The sequence below is a fragment of the Cyprinus carpio genome, chromosome A15 (assembly GCF_018340385.1).
Source record: "Cyprinus carpio isolate SPL01 chromosome A15, ASM1834038v1, whole genome shotgun sequence".
NCBI lineage: Eukaryota > Metazoa > Chordata > Actinopteri > Cypriniformes > Cyprinidae > Cyprinus > Cyprinus carpio.
In genome coordinates, this window is record NC_056586.1 from 14,409,940 (window position 1) to 14,430,589 (window position 20,650).

Genomic DNA, 20,650 nt, shown 5'->3' on the forward strand with positions numbered 1-20,650 from the left:
AAACAATTCTAAACAAAAATGTTGGTGGATTTTGATGTGAGAGGACAATGGGGTATGGACTTTTTCACTGGAGGAAGCTTTATTATGGACATCTTAACGATGGACTTGTTTATTACAAATAATTATGGATTATTGTCTTTCTATCAGTGTTTTTATAAACTCTCATTCTGACGGCACCCATTCACTCCAGAGGATCCACTGGTGAGTAAGTGATGTAATGCTAAATTTCTCCATATATGTTCCGATGAAGAAACAACTTAATTAAATTTTCAGCAAATTTTCATTTTTGGGTGAACTATTCCTTTAATTTGACTGACACGCTGAAGACGTTTGAGGCAAAATGTGAAGTTTTTAGGCTAAAACTTTTTGCAAAAACCAAAAAATGTCACAACCCTTGCACTCCTGTAGCATAAAGTATTACGGTTTCTCCATATGTGAACCAGACACCGTCACTATGCACAGAGGCTTAAGTATGCATGTACTTCAGGATCATGTTTATCCTTGAGATGAGGGCGTAGGGGTGCAGGCTAAATCTTTTCCTTCCCAGTGATTCCTAAAAGTGTGGTGCACATGAAAGAGCTCAGCTTGATGTTATATAAACAACAAGGGCCAAGGGTGGTCTGCACACACCTGGAGGGGCCTGGACCTTTAAAGAGGGAGTACAGGAATCATGTTCTAACATTAATAAGCTCAGAGTGGAAAATATGAGGGAGGCATCTGAGGAGAGACTATACAGGCGATCTGGAGCAGGGCTGGATGAGAGAGAGCCTGATGTGAGGGAGGAATGCTTGACGTCATTCAGAGTGGCCTCCAGCTACTTGATTATTAACAGCTGACAGCCACTCTCTGCATGCTCTTTAGGGTCATATACCGAACTAAACAGAATGTGGATATTTAATATTATTTCTCTTTTGATATCCTTGGAATGAACAGAAATAATAGAACTGTGTCAAAATAAAGAATTCCTGATGTTATTTTTCTATAAATAAATAACTCTTAATATGTTTGTTTTCAAAATAATAATAATAATAATAATAATAATAATACAGCAATACTGAAGAATATATCTAGACCTTTCAATCAGTACCAAAATTAAAATCCTTTATCATTTTCTGTCATCATTTACTCACCATCATTTCATTCCAAACTCGTCATTATTTTCTTTCCTCTGTGCGGCACCACATTTTTTTTAGTGGTCGCTTGGATGAATGGGAACTGGAACTGGAGTGTCTTCAAACCTCAAAAGTATGCAAAACCACAATAAAAGCATTCTAAAAAATACTACAGTATGACTCATGTGCTACATTCCAAGTGTTCTGAATCTTTCCCGCCAGTAAGCTGGTCATTTTTATTCCTCAAACTTGAATTTCAAAGCTGCTTTGTATTTGTGTATCGTTTCTACGTGACTACAACTACCACATGAATGTGAGTTTATGTACACTGATTTCAAAATGTACGTTTTAGGTATGACTTTATATAAAATTCATGTCTGAAAGTGCTTATTTTACCCATAAATCCAAAACCTCTATTCAACCCCCTCCCCCTCCCACAATTTATAACTGATTAGTTCTATATATATATATATTTTTTTTTTTATTAAACCAATTCATCCTTTTATGCTATATATATATATATATATATATTTGTGCTATTTATTTTTACATGCATTGTTATGATTTGTAACCGGACTTTAAATTTGTCGGGTGTTTTCCCATCAGCCCGCGCGTCGAGCGGAAATCGAGCGGCACAAGCACAACACAACTGCTCTGCAGTGTAGTGGATCATCAATGTCAGGAGCAGAGGAGACGATTCGCTTTATCCCATCGCGGTTTTAATCGATGAATTGAGGAATGAAGATGTCTGACACACCCAGGTAAAGTTTCGAAGCCTCTACTAATGATGTGTGTTAAGTTAAGAAGAGTTAACTTACTCAGCTGTCCTCCAGCACCATGTATGAGAGCCACTGACCTGGATTTTTATGCATAAAGCAAAGAAACGTAACAGTAACAGGTTTGCATCTTTTTTTGTGTGTGACTATTAACGTTAATGTTATAATGTGCACATCCTCAGTATTAAGAAGTTGTCCACTGTTGCTCTTGCACTGAAAGTGGAAAGAACACGGACTGAACTGCTGCCCTTCCTTATTGGTAAGAAATCCCACCATCTGGATTAATGAAACCAATGAATTGTTAAATGGATCTTAGCTTTCGTTTGTTAATCATGGCTCATCAACATGTTATTTTTGTGCTAGTTAGACTAGTAGTTCAGATATTTACCTGGCCTGTCAATTAATTTTCATTTTAATATTTGAAAACATTTATTTAGTGCAATTTGTTGTATTATTGAAAATATTTTTAATTAATGTATTGTTTTTTTAATGTAAATGATTAAGTTTTGCAGCAAAGGCTAAAGTCATGAAACTAAATTAGAGACAGATTTTTTCCGTATTGTGATGTACATCTGAATGAAATTGATTATTAAAAAAATAATAATGTAGGGCAGGACTTGGTTCAGTTCACTGATTGTCGATTGTATTGAGACTGTTGTATGTGAATGCAAGCTTGCCATTGATTGTAAGAAATAGGTGGGGTTTAAGTGGACAAAAGATTGGAGAAGTCCTGGATATGTCACCAGAGTCTGTTGTTTCATCAGAAGATCAAGACATTATGACTAATAACATGCATTTGGAAAACAGATGGGGTGAATTTTCATTTAACTCCGCTGTAATGCATACACACATTGAGCCCTGCGAATCATACTGCGATTTCTTTTGGTATATTAATTAGGTTTTATTTTTTTTTTTTTTTTTTTTTTTTTTTATGAAACTATTGTGACGTCCAAAAATAATTTGAACAACTCAGTGTGATGAAATATGTGGCAAGAGAATTTTTTTTTTTTTTTTTAATTGTCATACTGTTTTTTATTGACCATTTGTTGTTCTTTCAAAGATCTTAGTCTGTCACACTTTTCACACATTTTCACATATTTTACCTTTAGTCTACACAGATGTTTCCATTCTTGTCAGTTCCTGGTATGAAGCCCCTCCCTCAGAATATAACATAAACATCTGGGTTAGGGGTCAGAAAGAAGCTCATTGTAGTCCCTACCAGCCGTTTTTTTTGTAGTCCTTAAACAGTGATTTCTTTAAAAGAAAATATCTCCTATTGCATTGAACTTTGAGCGTCGTAACTTTGCAGACATTGTTTATGCTCTAATAGCAGCATTACAAACTCACTAAAGTTCAAAAAGTGAAATCATAATCAACCACCCCTTTGATGCCAGCAGCTCGGGAGCTTCACTGTACTGGTTGGAGGCCCAGAGTTTGTGCACTGTCTCTTAATAAGTCATTAAAGGCGAGGAATCTGGTTACGAAAAATGATCAGATCAGATATTAACAGATATTTATCTGAAGTTGAGACACCTCTCTATGTGTTTTCATCTTGCACTGATTTTTTTCTCCTCAGCCTCCCCTGGAGAGTTTGGTCACAGTGGAGGAAACGGTTGTGTGGGACAAGGCCGTGGAGTCTCTGTGAAAGATCTCTCCGGAACATTCCCCCGTAGACCTAGAGGTGTATTTTGTACCACTTGTGAAGCGTTTGGCCAGCGGGGACTGGTTCACCTCCTGAGCGTCTGCTACCCACGTGTGACCAGTACTGTTAAAGCAGAAATCCGTTGAAGTCATGACGTACACTTCTGAAAGCTCCTTGATCACTGCGCTCATGTTCAGTATTTAATGTTACGGGTGTCTTCACAGGCACTTCCGCACAATTTTTTCGGACGACACTCCCATGGGGCGTCGAGCTGCCGCCTCTAAGCTAGGTTGCGATGGTTCTGGAGCTGGACTATGTGCAGAGTGACATCATTCCTCTCTTTACAGCACTAGCATCTGATGAGAAGGTACACTGGTACACATTTGCATAAAGAAAGACTGTTTTTTCTTTTTGCCTGGGCTTTCAGAAGAGAAGTTTCAGATTTTACGTCAGGCCGCCGATGATAAGTCCTGGAGGGTGCGCTACATGGTGGCAGACAAACTCTCAGAAGTGGGTACTTATGAAACGCATATTTGCCTGTTATCCACATAGCCTCTGAGGCTCTGAAAGAACTCTGCTTGTTTTTCTGTTTGTGTAAAGTTGCAAAAAGCAGTTGGCCCAGAGATCACCAAGAATGATCTGGTCCCGGTGTTCTGCGAGGCAGAGGTCCGGGCTTCTGCTGCCAACAAGGTGAAAGGTGAGGTGTCCCACTGCCAGCCTCCCAAAGTCTGATGTCTCTATGAAAACAGCCACACAACAACACCCCGGCCTATTTATCTCTGCAGTATTCTGTGAAAGTTTGCCTGAAGACAGCAGGGAGACCATCATCATGACTCATATTTTGCCATGCGTAAAGGTACACATTTTAATCTTGCCCACTTGTTTCTGAAATTGTGTGTGGCTGAACAGTTATGTCGCATGGTGCCAGCCAAGTTCTCAGGAGGGGGTACTTAAAAAAACTCAAGCTGGTTTTTGATAATGTGATATCATATCTGGGAAGGTATCCAGGTTGTCTCTGCAAGAGTCCTTGCAGTAGGTCTGGTTGTTTTCTTAAACAAGTGGTAGCTTTATGACACAATCATTGTTTCATATACACATGCAGTAATCTAGCTCATGCATTAAACATGCATAAATATATGCAGACAGATTATCAGAGTTCACTCATATTTAGGACATCATCAGCAGGTGAGTTAATTTGTTGGTGAACTGTCCTTTCTGAGGTGATGGGCAGCAGGGGTCACTGTTGTTATCTGTTACACCCGTAAGTGATCCCAGGCCAGCTGTCTGTCTGTGGGTTTACTGAAGCATCAGCCTTGGAATAGACTTCTATTATTTTTATTTCCTGATGTATGGCTGTAACTGACTGAATCATAGTGCTAGAGGAAGTGAAATGGCATTTTATATTAATAGAGTTTAGTCCAATTTTACCGTATATAGCCTCAGCTTGCCATCATATTAACCATGGGAAGTCTAAAAGATGTGTATTACTAAAAATATTTTGCTTTTAAATAGAGTTTGTAAGAAAGGCAGTATGGGAACGCAAATGAATCTAAGAATTGTTTTAAACAAATTTGCTTCATCTCTTTCAGCTGATTAAAATGAAACACAATTTATTTTACCTTTTAAAATTTTTTGTAATAGTGAATTGTTTTCAGAAATATTCTCCACCAGCATCACATATGAATATTTCCCAGAAGTTCTCATTAGGCATTTTTGAACAGTGGAGCCCTTCGGTGCGCCTGCTTGAGCTTCATAAGGTGTTCTCTGCTCATGAGTGGCCTGAGAGTCTCATGACTTGATGTTTGATATCTGTTAATAAGCTTATGTAAGCGGATCATTCTTCACAGATACAAACAGCTTTCTGCTTACTTTGTCAGCAGATATGATCGGCAGTTAGCCTATACATACAAGCTGTTCACTGAAACATCAGATCAAAGATAATTCAGACCCTCTGCAGCATTTTACAAGCAAATAAACGTCCAGGTGTTCAGGCTCGAATGGATCTCGCCTTCCTCGCTGAGATGCTGCCTTTCTTCAAAGACCCCAGTAATGGGGGTGATTCCAAAACTATTCTACATACTGTACATTTTAGTTGTTCAGTAATAGTGTAGGTGAGCTGTTAGAGTGGCTTGTTGCTGTGTTGTTTATAAAGTTGACAGAATTACTTATTTACTACATATATATAGTCAAACCTAAATTTATTCAGACACCTTCAACATTTCACACATCATCACAGTTTATTTGCTATAGTTTAGAAAATGTTAATAAAATATGACCAGAACTCGAGTTAAACTGTGTCAGAACAAATTCATCCTGAAAATGTCAAATAACACTGAAACAAAACATGGTCAGGTCGAAGTTTGGTCCCAAATTTTTATAAATTTTACTGGTATTCCACTGTATGAAGAATTTTTGGATATAATATGTCACAATTTGCTTTATTTTGCTATCCTCACTTACATAAATGGATTATAGTGACCTGCACCCACTAGTAAACAGATATCAAAAATTATATCTGGTGTCTAAATAATTTTTGATTTGACTACAGTGTGTGTATATATATATATATATTAACATAATGAAGATGATGATGATAATATTTATATAATAATAATTGTAAATATTGTCTTGTCATTGAAGTTGCGATTAATAGTAAAATAAATATCTTGTTTCTGATAATATTAACAACAACAATAATAATAATAATAATAATAATAATAATAATAATTGTTATTATTAAAATAATGAGTAGTTGTTAGTTATAGTACTAACAAGAAATGTTTTTGCTGCTGTTAATAATAATATTTTATGGATGTTGTTAGTAATAGTAATACATTATTTAATAATGATAATACTGAGAATAAATATTGTTCTGTTACCGTTTTTGTTGTTGCTATGAATAACAATGAAGAATAATAATAGTAACAACTACTGTAGCAGTAAGCTTTTATTTATACAGTATATATTTTTTATGTTGTTGTTGTACAGTAGTATATTCATTTGTTTTCCTCCTCTGTCCTTCAGTCACCTTGTCTCTGATTATAGCTACTTGTAGAAGAATAGCTTGATTTCAAAGGCCTCAAGCCTCCTTCTCTTCCCTTAACAGGAGCTGGTGTCTGACACAAACCAGCATGTAAAGTCTGCCCTGGCTTCTGTCATCATGGGTCGGTCTACCATCTTGGGCAAGGACAACACCGTAGAACATCTGCTGCCTCTTTTCCTGGTCCAACTGAAGGACGAGGTAACCCACCTGGAGCTCGGCCCAGTCTCTCTCTTTCTCTTGTGGTCAAAGATCCTTCTGATTGTACTAGAGAAGAGACACAGCTGTTCATTTTCCAGGTCTGATAGGTCAGCTTGTGTTGGGCTTAAGTGCTGTTTGCTAAATTGTCCTTGATTGAAGTCCTTGATGGATGTTCCTTTGATTGGGCTCCTATCCATGACTACTCTCTGAGACGTATTAGCTTTTAGATTGTAGTAATAAACTCTTAGACTGTTTTTAAAGGAAGTTGAACTTTGGCCTCAGATTTCAGCAAGACCATGCCAAAACCGAAGTCCATCCAAACTCTTTCCTCCAGTGTTTGTGTTCCCTTCTGTTTTATTGGACTCCTCTCAATTGTCAAACACAAGATCAGAAAATGTTAAGAGTTTGATTCTGTGAATTCTGTCCTGGAGTGTATTTCCATTGGCTGCTTATCCGTCCGGCTCTGTTTGACTAACAAACTTTGTTGTTTGGATTTTAGTCAGTCATCACCAAAGTGTACTTGCTCAAGCAAGTCATCAAATATTTGGCAGCATGTATGCGTGCGCTGTAACAATATCACATAAGTGTGGCGTCCTTCTGGAGCCATTTAAGGGAAATATAAAGATGGACACCTTTTGCTTTCAGTAAAGTTCATTCTGGGAAGCTGTTATGGGGGCTTTGATAGTATAAAAACAATGGCCATGACACATTTAATATTCTGGCCATTTTCTGAAAGTTTCATCAGTGTTGAAACTTCTTAACGTTATTCCTTATGTTAATATAGTGTTTGTGTGTATGTCTATATATGTAATTTTAAATCTAAATGTTTTATTTTCCTTTAGTGTCCTGGTCTGCATCTGATCAAAAAGAAAAAAGAATATTAAAACAAAAAAAATCCGTATTTTCCTGTAGTGTCCCGAGGTGCGTCTGAACATCATCTCAAATCTGGACTGCGTGAATTAGGTGATTGGGATTCGGTAGCTCTCTCAGTCTTTGCTGCCAGCTATAGTAGAGCTGGCTGAGTACATGCCTTTGCTGGCTGGCCAACTGGTGAGTCTTTACTTCACTCAAGATCGATTACTTGTATCTGGATGGATAATGATAGTCCACCCAAAAATTGGCATCATTTTCTTACCATCATGTTGTTCCAAACCCGTATGAATTTTTTTCTTCTGTTGAACACACAAGATATTTTGGAAAATGTTGGTAACTGAACAGTGGATGGTAGCTATTGACTACAAGTCGATGGTTGCTGTCAGCTGATTACCAACATTCTTCCAATTTGTGATCAGCATAAACTAAGAAACCCATACAGGTTTAGAATAACTTGAGGGTGAGTAAATGTTGATAGAATTTTAATTTTTGGGTGAACTCTCCTGTTACGCTCCAAAAAGGACAGACTGATTTGGAAAAATGGTTGAATCATTCCTTTAAACTCTATGGAGTGTAACTATATTCCAACTTTGTTTCTAGGGAGTGGAGTTCTTCGATGAAAAGTTGAATTCCCTGTGCATGGCATGGCTCATTGATCACGGTAGGTTTTCGTAAGTGCCGTAAGAAAAAAAGATGTATTGAGTTATTGACAACAATGAACCAGAACTTTTAAACTGTATAAGTTCAAGCAGATGCATTTGCTTACATTTTAAGATAGCATAGCCAAGACACCCTCTGTCCTGTCCTACTCCTTCCCCAAAAGGAGAAAGAGAAACATGCATTCATCTCTGGAAGATTCTGCTATCGGCCAGTTACAAGAGTGATAAAATTCTAGCACGCTCTCCCTCTCTTCATCTCTATTGCTTTTTCCTTCTTCTCTCAATTTTACCTTCCTTTTAACAAGGTAAAGTGCACAAATATCTAAATCCGTTTTAAGTCTAAATAAGTACAGTCTGTAAATACAGCAAATGATCAAGATTATATTTTTTATATAATAAGTAAAATCATATTACATGTACACTGCTGTTCTAAAGATTGGGGTCAGTAAGATTTTTTTTTTAATTACTCTTATTTTTATACAGTAAGGGTGCATCAAAGGTGACAGAGACATTTTTATTTTTGCCATTTTTTAAAAATAATTGTATTTCATTTTATATCAAATAAATGCTGTTCTTTTGAACTTTCTATTCATCAAAGAATCCTGAAGAATAGCACAAAGTTGGTATTTTTGAATGATTTCTTCAGGATCACTCAAGACTGGAGTAATGGCTGCTGAAAAGTCAGTTTTGCCATCACAATATCTAATATCCAGCTTTCTACAGGCACCACTTTTGTAGAACAGATACGACTTGTAAATTGCCTGCTGATCTTGCTTTGATTGGCATGTCAGTGGTAATGAATGTTTCAGATTGATGAGCCTCTTACTACATCTTCAACTTAATGGTTGTCAGAACAGTTATGATCTCACTTTGAACCGTGCGCTGAGTGGATCCAGCTGTTGAGGTGTTTTGCACTGATTTTCAGCACACTCAGACGCACAATTACACTCTGACACAGTTGTAGACAAAGGGCCAGATGGGTTACATCACTGGAATGTTCTTGTATATTCTGTGCTGCTGGGCCAGTGCCGTCCTCTTACATAAGAGCTCAGAGCCGGAGTGGTGTTGCGCTCGGCTGTCTGTCATGTGTAAATGTGAATCATCTTTCTGACAAATACACACAGGCACATCTGCAAGAGGTAAATGGTGTCAAATGGATTGTCTCATTTTATGTGCGTTTTATAATCCCCATTTAAAGCTTGACTTACTTCATGAAACTGCTCATCACTTTATGGCTGATGTGCAGCTTTTTATTTTGTAAACTTTGAGTACTAAGGGTAGGATTTGTCTTGAATTTTAAACTCTAAATAGGATTGTCTCAGGCAAATTCCCAGCCTTTTGATAAAAGGGGGTTATGTCATCGTCAGACTGATTTGAACAGCCGCTTGTCTGTTGTTTAGTGGATTTGTGATGCACAATTTCACAGGCTGATTGTAGATATTTACTTAGGTGGAAGGTAATCTGTGGAGGTAAATCTGAGCACCAAAACAATGTTGACTAACCCAGCTTGGGTCCACCTCTCATGCCTGAAATCTGTTCAAACAAACCAAAAGCTGAAACTAGCAAAGTAAATATTACAAAAGAAATGTAGTCATTCAAAGCAAGGGCCTCTACACAATTTAGTTTTTGTTGAAATGCCTTGGATATTTTTTCAAACATGTTAGTAGAACAGTGGTATACCTATATCTGATATTCCTTCAACTTTTGAGCGATGAAGATTAACAATTAAAGAAAAAAAGTATTTACAGATTGTTCTCTCTTTTTATATAATTTTATATATATATATATACACACATTGGCATGAATAAGTGTTGGACCCTTCCTGATTTCTTATTTTTTTGCATGTTTGTCACACTTTTAATGTTTCAGATCATCAAACAAATTTAAATATCAGTCAGAGATAACACAAGTAAACACAACATGCAGTTTTTAAATGAAGGTTTTTATTATTAAGCGAAAACAAAATCCAAAACTACATGGCCCTGTGTGAAGAAGTGTTTGCCCCCTGTTAAAACTGTGGTTTATCACACCTAGGTTCAATTTCTCTAGCCACACCCAGGCCTGATTACTGCCACACCTGTTCGCAATCAAGAAATCTCTTAAATAGGACCTGCCTGGAAAAAGTGAAGTAGACCAAAAGATCCTCAAAAGGTAGATATCATGTTGAGATACAAAGAAATATCAGAAACAAATGAGAAAGAAAGTAATTGAGATCCATCAGTCTGGAAAAGTTTATAAAGCCATTTCTAAAGCTTTGGGACTCCAGCGAACCACAGTGAGAGCCATTATTCACAAATGGCAAAAACATAGAAATTAAATTAAATTTATGCATTTAGCAGACGCTTTTATCCAAAGCGACTTACAGTGCATTCAGGCTATCAATTTTTACCTATCATGTGTTCCCGGGGAATCGAACCCCCAACCTTGCGCTTCGTAATGCAATGCTCTACCACTTGAGCTATAGGAGCACATAGAACAGTGGAGAACCTTCCCAGGAGTGGCCGGCTGACCAAAATTACCCCAAGAGCACAGCGACGACTCATCCAAGAGGTCACAAAAGACCCCACAACAACATCCAAAGAACTGCAGGCCTTGCTTGCCTCAGTTAAGGTCAGTGTTCATGACTCCACCATAAGAAAGAGACTGGGCAAAAATGGTCTGCATGGCAGAGTTCCAAGACGAAAACTGCTGCTGAGCAAAAAAAAACATAAAGGCTTGTCTCAGTTTTGCCAGAAAACATCTTGATGATCCCCAAGACTTTTGGGAAAATACTCTGTTGACTGATGAGACAAAAGTTTAACTTTTTGGAAGGTGTGTGTCCCATTACGTCTGGCGTAAAAGTAACACCGCATTTCAGAAAAAGAACATCATACCAACAGTAAAATGTGGTGCTGATAGTGTGATGGTCTGGGGCTGTTTTGCTGCTCCAGGACCTGGAAGACTTGCTATGATAAATGTAACCATGAATTCTGCCGTTCACCAAAAAATCCTGAAGGAGAATGTCCGGCCATCTGTTCGTGACCTCAAGCTGAAGCGAACTTTGGTTCTGCAGCAGGACAATGATCCAAAACACACCAGCAATCCACCTCTGAATGGCTGAAGAAAAACAAAAGGAAGACTTTGGAGTGGCCTAGTCAAAGTCCTGACCTGAATCCTATTGAGATGCTGTGGCATGACCTTGAAAAGGCGATCCATGCTCGAAAACCCTCCAATGTGGCTGAATTACAACAATTCTGCATAGATGAGTGGACCAAAATTCCTCCACAGCGCTGTAACAGACTCATTGCAAGTTATCGCAAACGCTTGATTGCAGTTGTTGCTGCTAAGGGTGGCCCAACCAGTTATTATGTTTAGGGGGCAAACACTTTCACACAGGGCTATGTAGTTTTGGATTTTGTTTTCCCTTAATAATAAAAACCTTCATTTAAAAACTGCATGTTATGTTCACTTGTGTTATCTTTTACTAATATTTATTGATCTGAAACATTAAAGTGTGACAACCATGCATAAAAATAAGAAATCAGGAAGGAGGCCAACAATTTTTCATACCAGTGTGTAGAATTTTTTTTTTTTTTTTTTTTTTTTTTTTTTTTTTTTTTTGGACAAAATACACACAATCATTCTTTCTGTACTTTGCTCTAAGTGACAACTTGTTTGTAATATGGAAGAATGTATGTTTTCAAGTTGTATTGCAGTGGGCAGTAAATCTGGTGGTGTAGCTTGAAAAATTACATGGATCTAAATCTGTTTGTATCTTTATTTCAGTCTTGATCTTCATGTTAGCATATGAATTAACATTAGTATCTTTGCCTTGTTCTACAGTATGTGCCATCCGAGAGGCTGCCACCTGCAACCTCATGAAGCTGGTGGAGAAGTTTGGAGCAGATTGGACCCAGAACACCATTGTGGCCAAAGTCCTTGGCATGGCCAGTGATTCCAACTACCTGCACAGGATGACCAGTCTCTTCTGCATCAATGTAAGTCTGGATGCCCTGGCTGGTGACTAAAAAAACTAAATGTTCTTCCAGTTGGAAGGCATTACATCAGTATCTGGTGTTGCAAAATGGGAATAACTGAAAGCCATTTTTTGGGGATGTGGGTCAGGCTCTGTCTGAAGTATGTGGACAGGAAATCACCACCAAGCACATGTTGCCTGTAGTTCTCAAGCTGTCCACTGATCAGGTGGCTAGGTGCTTACAGAAGATCAGACCAGTTTTGGACAGCAGCTATTAAATAATAGCTGCCTACACCTTATTGTTCTCAATGGTATAAGCAAACAAACTATAAGCAATACTAACAATGATATATTCAACAGTGCTTTGCAGGCAGAGGTTAAACCAGTCCTCGAGAAACTAGCTACAGACCAAGATATGGATGTGAAGTACTTTGCTCTAGAGGCTATTAGTGGTATGTATCTCTTTAACCTTCCAACATAAATCTTCTCAGAAACATTTTCATTCTCCTTTATGCAGTTTTTTTTTTCTGCTTTCTCCATAGTTCTTGCCTTGGCCTGTCTGACCTCCTCACCACATCCAGTGAAAACTGACAACACAAGACCTGTTGCATTCTATTTATTGTTCCTTTTGAATGATTAAGTATCGTCAGTGTGTTCTTGTTTACTCTAAAAGATATTCAATGCTCAAAGGATGAACTTTGTCAAGTTTTACCTCAAACACTGTCAGCGCAGATAAGCTCTGCATGATTGTACAATTATAGCTGTTCGCAAACATCAACCCATGAGCCATTCCAGTGTGATCGTATAGTAATCGGTACAAGCCTGCTTCGGCGTGCCATTTGCTTTTCTTAGACTGGAGCTCATCCTGCCAGTAGCAGATGGTGCGAAATGCCTGTTTATTTGTTTTAGTAGATTTGCTAGTGCACAGCACATTGTTTACATGTGCTTCCTCTGTAGAGGGAATAAAAATCTCATGTGCTCACATGGTTTAACCACAGAGTCCTCCGTGTGCACAGGGCAGATAGTGTTCTGAGCACATGGTTGGATTGCGGTCTCTCTAGAAATCACACCTTATCACACTCTAAAGTCACACCTTTATCATGAGCTTTTTCCATCTAGGGACCATATAATGTAATCAGTTGTGCTGTAACACAGGATACACGTACGAAACAACATCAATGCATGCAGTTTTAACTGCATTTTTGCACTTATGGTGGTCCTGAATACCCCTTTTTATAAACTTGTAGATTTTAGCTTTTGTGCCAATGAAATGTCTAGTTTTAATACTGTTTATTATTTTGTAAGTTTTTCAATATACATTTTTTCTCTTTAAGTGGAGGGCATGTTAAGTGATCATAAGTGGTCATGTCATGAAATCATTGGGCTGGTATGAAGGAATGGTGTCTTGTGTGGGACTTAAATCAGCAATATTCATTGTTACAAACAACTTGCACCTAGTGCATTTTGGGGGAGCCCTTTGTTTATGGTTAATATCATTTGAACGTGTAGTTTTGTTTTTGTTCTTTTTAACTCATTTGGTAAATGGGTGTACTTTTGGGAGCAAATAAAGTCATTTGAACTACGTATCTTGCAGTTGTCCTTTGATGTACTCTCACAGACTAATCGTTGCATAATTCTAACTGGAATAGGGTGTGCGTCACACCTGTTAAATATGGTCTCCAAGAGTTTGTCATCCTATATGAATTTTAAGGATTAATGTGCAATCAGGTTTTTGGTCTCCTGATGAAACGTTTTCTATAGTTACCTGGCTAGTGATCTTATTGGCAGTGTTGGATTGCGTGTTTTCGTCACCGAATTTGGCAGGAGTTGGTGGTACTGCGCTCTGACACTTCTCCAGAGTATCAGATGTCTTATTTAAGCAGAATTATTTCTGTAAAAACTGTTAGGATGGATTTGTGACTAGACTTATTTGGAACAAATTTGAACAGCTCACATCCTTAAGTTATTAGCGAGGGTAGCAAACTCTCCTGTATCATTTGAATTCGGACCCTAACAGTTCGGAGGCATTTAGTCATAGATCAGACTGACTTAAGATCAATGGTTTGCATGGGTGTTTAATACCGTCTCATTACCTGAACCTAAATGTGGAAACAATGGACCATTAGTGAGCTGTCTAAACCTCAAATTAATATCTTTAGTAATTACTCTTATAAATGGCCATGCAGTATATGATAGCATGTAGAGTACTAGAGAACAAAATGTGAAATGGACCTCTGTCTTGAAGGAAGTGGATATGTTCAAGTCAACTTTTTAAGCTGTGCTCTCATCAGTGTTAAGTCTATGTAATTCCTGTGTAGCTGAGATGGGTCATTGTGGCCAAATGTTTTCAGATGTTCCTGCTTGTGTTTAAGCAAGATTATGCAACGGCAGCTGTGCTGAAGATGGCTAATAATCATTTTGTTTAAACATCATGCTGAAATCAAAGACTGATGGCACTGAGATGTGGTCATCTACTCCCAAAATGCTGTAATTTCTTGTGTGTTTAGTTTCTAATGTTATTACATCATTCAAATGGTTATTTAATGGAAGCACAAATCTACTATTTCTTCACAATTACACAAGGTGTTCCCCAAGGTTAAGTACTTGGCACATTTTTTATTTTCTTCACTTTTGTTTCTCTGAGCTGATAAAATCTATCAACATGGTGTCATCTTTCACTACTAAACTGATGACATTCAGATTTCAGCACCGGCTCTGAAACACCACTTCTATCAGTTTCCTTGCTGCATCTCGCTGTGGCATCAAGTACTGGATGAGCTGTAACTTCCTGAAACTCGACTCAAAATCTTTTGATGTTAATTAGACAAAAACAAAGCTTGGTTTGTGAGTCAACATTAAAGCTCTCTAAAAACTGTAATCTAGGTGTCATTTGACTCATCCCTCTTTTTAATATGGCACTTGTTTTTAAGATTTTGTTATTTTTATATACGTACTTGGCATTGTCCCAAACTTACCATTACAGAGGCCGGATTGAACATGCCTAAACAAGCTAATCAAGGCCTTCAACATTACTAGAACATTACAGGCATCCTGCATCAATAATGCATTATTGTCCTTTTAACACATTACTTGTTTAAGGAAATAAACAAGATACAAAGTGTATCTCTGTTTGTAGTTTTGACGGACAATGTATTCAATTATAAATGTTAAATCTGACTTCAATCAGAAGACAACAAACATTGCATCTAACTCACAAAGGCCAACATTCATCGTCACGGGGACAATTAACATAGAGATTGAAAGCTACAACAAGTTTAAGGTTTTCTCTTACACCTATTGTTAATCTGATTTGACAAGTGATATCTGAATATTTTGAGAATATGCGAAGATTCTAATTGTTGCATACTATATTGCTGTAGCAATTCAATTTCCTTAGATTGCACCTTGGATATTTCATGCTTGTCTTATGATGTGATGGTCTTTCATGAGGCTAATGAACACCACTGAAGAATTCCAGTCCAGTCCTTTGTGATGTTGTGTCTCTTATGGATGAAATGGAATTGTATAAACTGTTTATAGACTAAGGAAAATTCTTCTCTTATTCATTATTCTTTATTAACTTTAATATTTTGTTAAAAAGGCAAATGTTTGTGGAGTGGCCATGCCTTTTGATTTCATAGTGTTGTAACGGTACACGGTGTTAAGATTTCAGCAAGTGCTAAACAATTAATTGAGACAGATATTAGTTATTACTAAATGATCTATCATATTTGTCCAAATGTGAGGAAAAAAAACTGCTGTTGGCTGATACCAAATTCAAAATTCTTGCCTAATGAGAGACGCACCAGTTGGAAACCATGATTCCAAGAAAATGAGGATTTGATGGCACTGACACTTATATACAGGTAAGCCATCACTGACCTCATTGGATCAGTTGTTTCTGTCCAGTTTAGCAGGCCAAATGAATCTGTGCCAATCTTGATGCTCCTCTGAGGATAATATGTCTGATAACCACCTAATTATGCTGTAATAATAGGATTCTGCAGCAATGGGACTATTCTTGCATTAAACACATTTGTCTCAGGTGTATCAAGAGTAACACCATTCCACTGTCAACATTGCTGCCATTGACTTGTGCTTATGTTTTATGCAAGTAGAGCAGGAACCTAAAATAGATTTTGTACCTGGTTTTACACTTTCTCTTGTTCCCGGTATAAATGAAATAAATGAAATTCAACAGAACTGCACTGAGCAGACAGGATGTGTGAAATGGACGTTTTTCAAACTGTTGGAAAAGACTTTCGGCTACAATACGATCTGATTTGAGTTGGGTAAGAGAAATATTTAGTGGTGGTTGATTTTGAGAACAGTGGAAAAAACAACAGTTTCTCCGCTTGTGTAATTTGTGAGCATTCTTGTGTGGTGAGCTGTCTGGAAATCGGGCTCTTGCCTCATATGTGATCAGAATGAGTGAATGAGAGTGAGAGTGAGAAAGAGAGGGCGAGAACGTACATGGATGTGTGAATGAGAACAAATGAGCTCAGGGTCATGTGAAAATCACAGCAGAAGAGGAAGCTTCCTTTGAGAGTGAACTCTAAATGCTCTGCTGAACAAATGAATTGAAACATTCTAATAGGGAATCATAAGTTTGTTGCACATAATTAAACTCACAAACCCCTTTACACACCAAAACTGTATTGTTTAATTGACTGATGTAGCATGAAATACTTTCTAATATTTCTATGAGGGTTTGTAAGGGGCTTTTTTTGTGCATCACACTGCTTTTCAATTGTTTTAAACATTCTAAACATGCTGGACGGTTAATGTGTGCATATAATGCAAGTGTACAGGACCGCTTCGGAAGCCTAATATTTGTAGGCCTATGTTTTCTTACACACTCCTATCATTTAACTTAAGACGACATTGATTCATCAATAGGTGTTGTTTGGGTTACCATCGTCCTCACTGTGTAATTGTGTAGTTTTTTAAGCATTATCTTTGGATGTCCTGTTATTATATTTATTCATGTATTTATTTATTTGGAATACTCAATAATACTCAATAAAATACTCAAGTAAAATTTAAAGTTATACTTTTTTACTTTTACTCAATTATGCTTTTGGCCAGATACTTTTAACTGAGTAAGATTTTCACTGAATATCTGTACTTTCACTTGAGTAGAATTTTTGAATACTTGCCCAAAATCAAGCAAAATTGATGGAAGGAGATCCGTTGGAAGACAATGACTGGATCTAAAACCTTCAGATAACAGACAGCAAATATCTGCGAGTTTGTAAGTTACTGAATACACACATTAAAAAAAAAAAAAAAAAAAAACAGAAATACTAGATGTTTGTGTAGCACAGTGTTGCCAAGTCTGTGGTTTTCCCGCAGAATTGGTCTACTTTAACACTGCTGCCGTGGGTTGAAGCGACACCAATAACATGATATTTAGCCACTGGAATGCAAATTTACTGGAGGATTCCCGCCGAAAAAACGTGTATTTAACCCCCCGGAATGCAAGTATTTTTTTTTTACCGCGGGAACCCCCTCCAAACGCGATTGGGCTAGTTTTGAGTATCAATTGGGCGGGTTTTGTTGCGAAAACCTGGCAACCCTGAGCACAAAGCACATCTCTCGCACTGTATGACGTGACAAGACCCCTTGTGAATTTTGACAAAAATGTGGTTCATTGTGAGTTATAAAAATGTTGTCACTCCGGAAAATAACCGAAGTCTGTGTGAACGTAGCCGTGTTCTACTGCTGTGTAAAAGTGACAATAAAACATTGGAAAAACAGTGCAGTCAAGTGAATTTGAGTTATGTTGAAAATCCCACCAGAGAAAATAAACACACAAAACGCTTTGTTCAATAAATCTTTTTTTGAAATCTTAACAGCACATTAGCTTATGTGTGGTCAACAACCATGAAGGTAAATGCAGAATTGTAGGATGTCCAAGGAATGGTGTTTGCCAGCAGGTGTGATTATGATATGGCAACACATTCACTAATCTGTTCATTCTGAACTATTCATAAGAAATATTGCTATTAATACTTTTCACCGGCATATACTGATTGACAAAACAAAAAAACAGCACTGTTACAACGCTGACCAAGAAGCTCCAAACTCCACACGGTGGGGTTATTATACAGGAACACTTCTGAGGGGACTTTGGTTTTGTACCTTTGTAAAACCTGGGTCTACATATGTCCTGTAACAATACCAACAGAATCAAACTGAAAAACAAGGTTATTAAAGAACTATTCACCCAAAAATCATTTACTCGCCCTCATGTCATTCTTAACCTGTTTGGGCCATTTTCATGATACTCTCATAGTTCTTTTGCATTCTTTTTGATGCTTGAAAGTGTTTCACAGGCGAAAGTCAGCCATACAAGTTTGGCTCGACATGAGGGAGAGTAAATGAAGACTGAATGTTTGGTGAACGATCCTTTTAAGATCTTAACTTAAAAGAAAGAAGAAAAAGGCACACAGAACACTATCACATTAAATACAAAATTTGTTGCATTTTGAAAGCACTTTCAAAGTTTCTAACCTCTACGTTACACAAAACAATCGCCCAGTCGCGCTCTCTCTCGGCATCCTTCTTTGAGAGAGCGCGTTATTGGAAAGAGATGAATTTTATGTCTCTTGTTTGATGAAACTAGCAGAGCAGGTTCACCTCACCCATCTGCCGTCTCCTCAGCTACATTTCCTTTAGCTTCCTTGACAAAGTGCTCCAGTATATTATCTGCCTTAATACGTGTTCTGTTACAAAGCCCTGAACCTTGCGATCAGTTTGCGTGATGATTGTTCTCTGTAGAGTATCTGATATCTGGGTTTAGTCACAGACTTGTCATTTCAAGTAGAACAGATTTTCTAAGTGCTGCTAACAAAAACAATCTCCGTTTTGTCTGTCGTAAATGCAATGAATTAACCGAACTATCCAGTGTCTTGTGACTTGACTTGAATGCTGATGTATTCTTTAGTGTAAAGGGGTAAATATCAGCAATATAATTCTCTAAATCATTTAAACGCATACCAACACCACCCATGGAGGTGATGATATCACCCTGACTTAAAAACCGCTCCTTATTAATCATCACCATGTAAAGAGAGTCATGACTGATCTTTCATGGTGCGCAAATATTGAGGAATATTAGCAGACAAAATAACACTGTTGCGGTTCAAGGAGAACAGATTGTTATTTTTAGGGTTATGAGCGTGAGGAGGGAATCCAGTGAAAATCACAGCTTCGTCCACAATTATCTGTGGCTTTGGCCGTTTAAAAGTTGAGAAACGTCTGGTGATAGCAGTTTTGGGTGGTGCAGTTCTGACTTATGGCTTCGTTTTTTTCAGTTTTTAGATGAATCAGTATATTGCTTCAATATTGCCATGTGTTTTTAACTAACATTGCACTTATTGAGTGCGCATGACTAGTCTTCCATAATCAAAGTCAGACGCTTTGAGTGATCTTGTTCAGTACAAAACGTGTCAATATTTAATTGTGCTGTCGAGCAGGCTCCGTATTGCAGATCTAGGCTGTCTTTGTGCTACATAAGGCGCGTAGCGAGCAGCTCCTATCCTGCGGTCGGTTCGGAGCCCCATTGCGGCTGGCCTGAACGCCACGCCATCCGGCACTCTATCGTGAGAGAGCAGCAGGTGGGACCACTGGAGAACGAGGAGGGAGGTAGGGAGGAGTTTCATGAAGTATACAGATTACAGCTCACATTTGCCGCAACCTAAACATCGAACGTACAAAACTCAATCCGTCCCTGTGACGTCATCTCATCCGTCAATTCATCCGTAGTGAGTCAGAAATCAAGGTAATACTGGTTATTCGAGTCTCGGCTTAGTTCACCAGCACAAAACCATGCTGGGGGTCCACCGTCTCCATCATTTCGCTGTCTAGAAATGGATCGGCCAATGTCAACCCTTCATACCCAGCCGGGCCGCCCTCTGCAGGTGGAGGCAGCTGCCCGGGCTCAAGCGGATAGTCATATTGCTCCGGGTACAGTGCTTCTCCTGAGGCGGAGTGGATTGGATCGCAGGCTGGGTAGGTGTAGTTGAGGGGTTCGGGCTGTTGGGGCTGCAGCTGAGCGGAGAAGCTTTGTGGTAGAGGCTGCATCTGAGCATAATGGCCCAGGTAGGGCTCATACGGCAGGGATTCTGGGTTGGGCTCCATTAGGTGGCTGAGAGGCTGTGAATGTGCAAACTGAGGTGAGGACTGGGAACTCTGCTGATGTGCTGGTGCTATCGAACCCTGGGGCTGAGGGGGGGCTCTGGAGTCCTGGTGGCCCATGGCTGCACAGGGAGAGTAAGGGTCCTCCACAATGTGCATCTGGTTAAAGTAGGCCTGCATTTGGGATTGTTTCTGAAGATACAGGCGTTTCTGTTGCAGCCTGCAGATCAAACAGAAGGGGTTTAATAGA

At 38.3% G+C, this 20,650-nt stretch overlaps 1 protein-coding gene and 1 pseudogene across 1 annotated transcript in view; one reads left to right on the plus strand and one right to left on the minus strand.

Annotated features, from left to right (window-relative positions):
• The first annotated feature begins 1,716 nt into the window (after positions 1 to 1,716).
• Positions 1,717 to 13,840, plus strand: LOC109085623 (annotated as a pseudogene).
• A 4,241-nt stretch (positions 13,841 to 18,081) lies between these two features.
• LOC109085620 (serine/threonine-protein kinase SIK2-like) overlaps positions 18,082 to 20,650 on the minus strand; it is a 32,469-nt gene continuing 29,900 nt past the window's right edge. Inside the window, exon 15 of the mRNA XM_042771089.1 lies at positions 18,082 to 20,620. Coding sequence (XP_042627023.1) covers positions 20,071 to 20,620 — 550 coding nt within the window. The 3' untranslated portion in view covers positions 18,082 to 20,070. The remainder of the gene's footprint in view (positions 20,621 to 20,650) is intronic.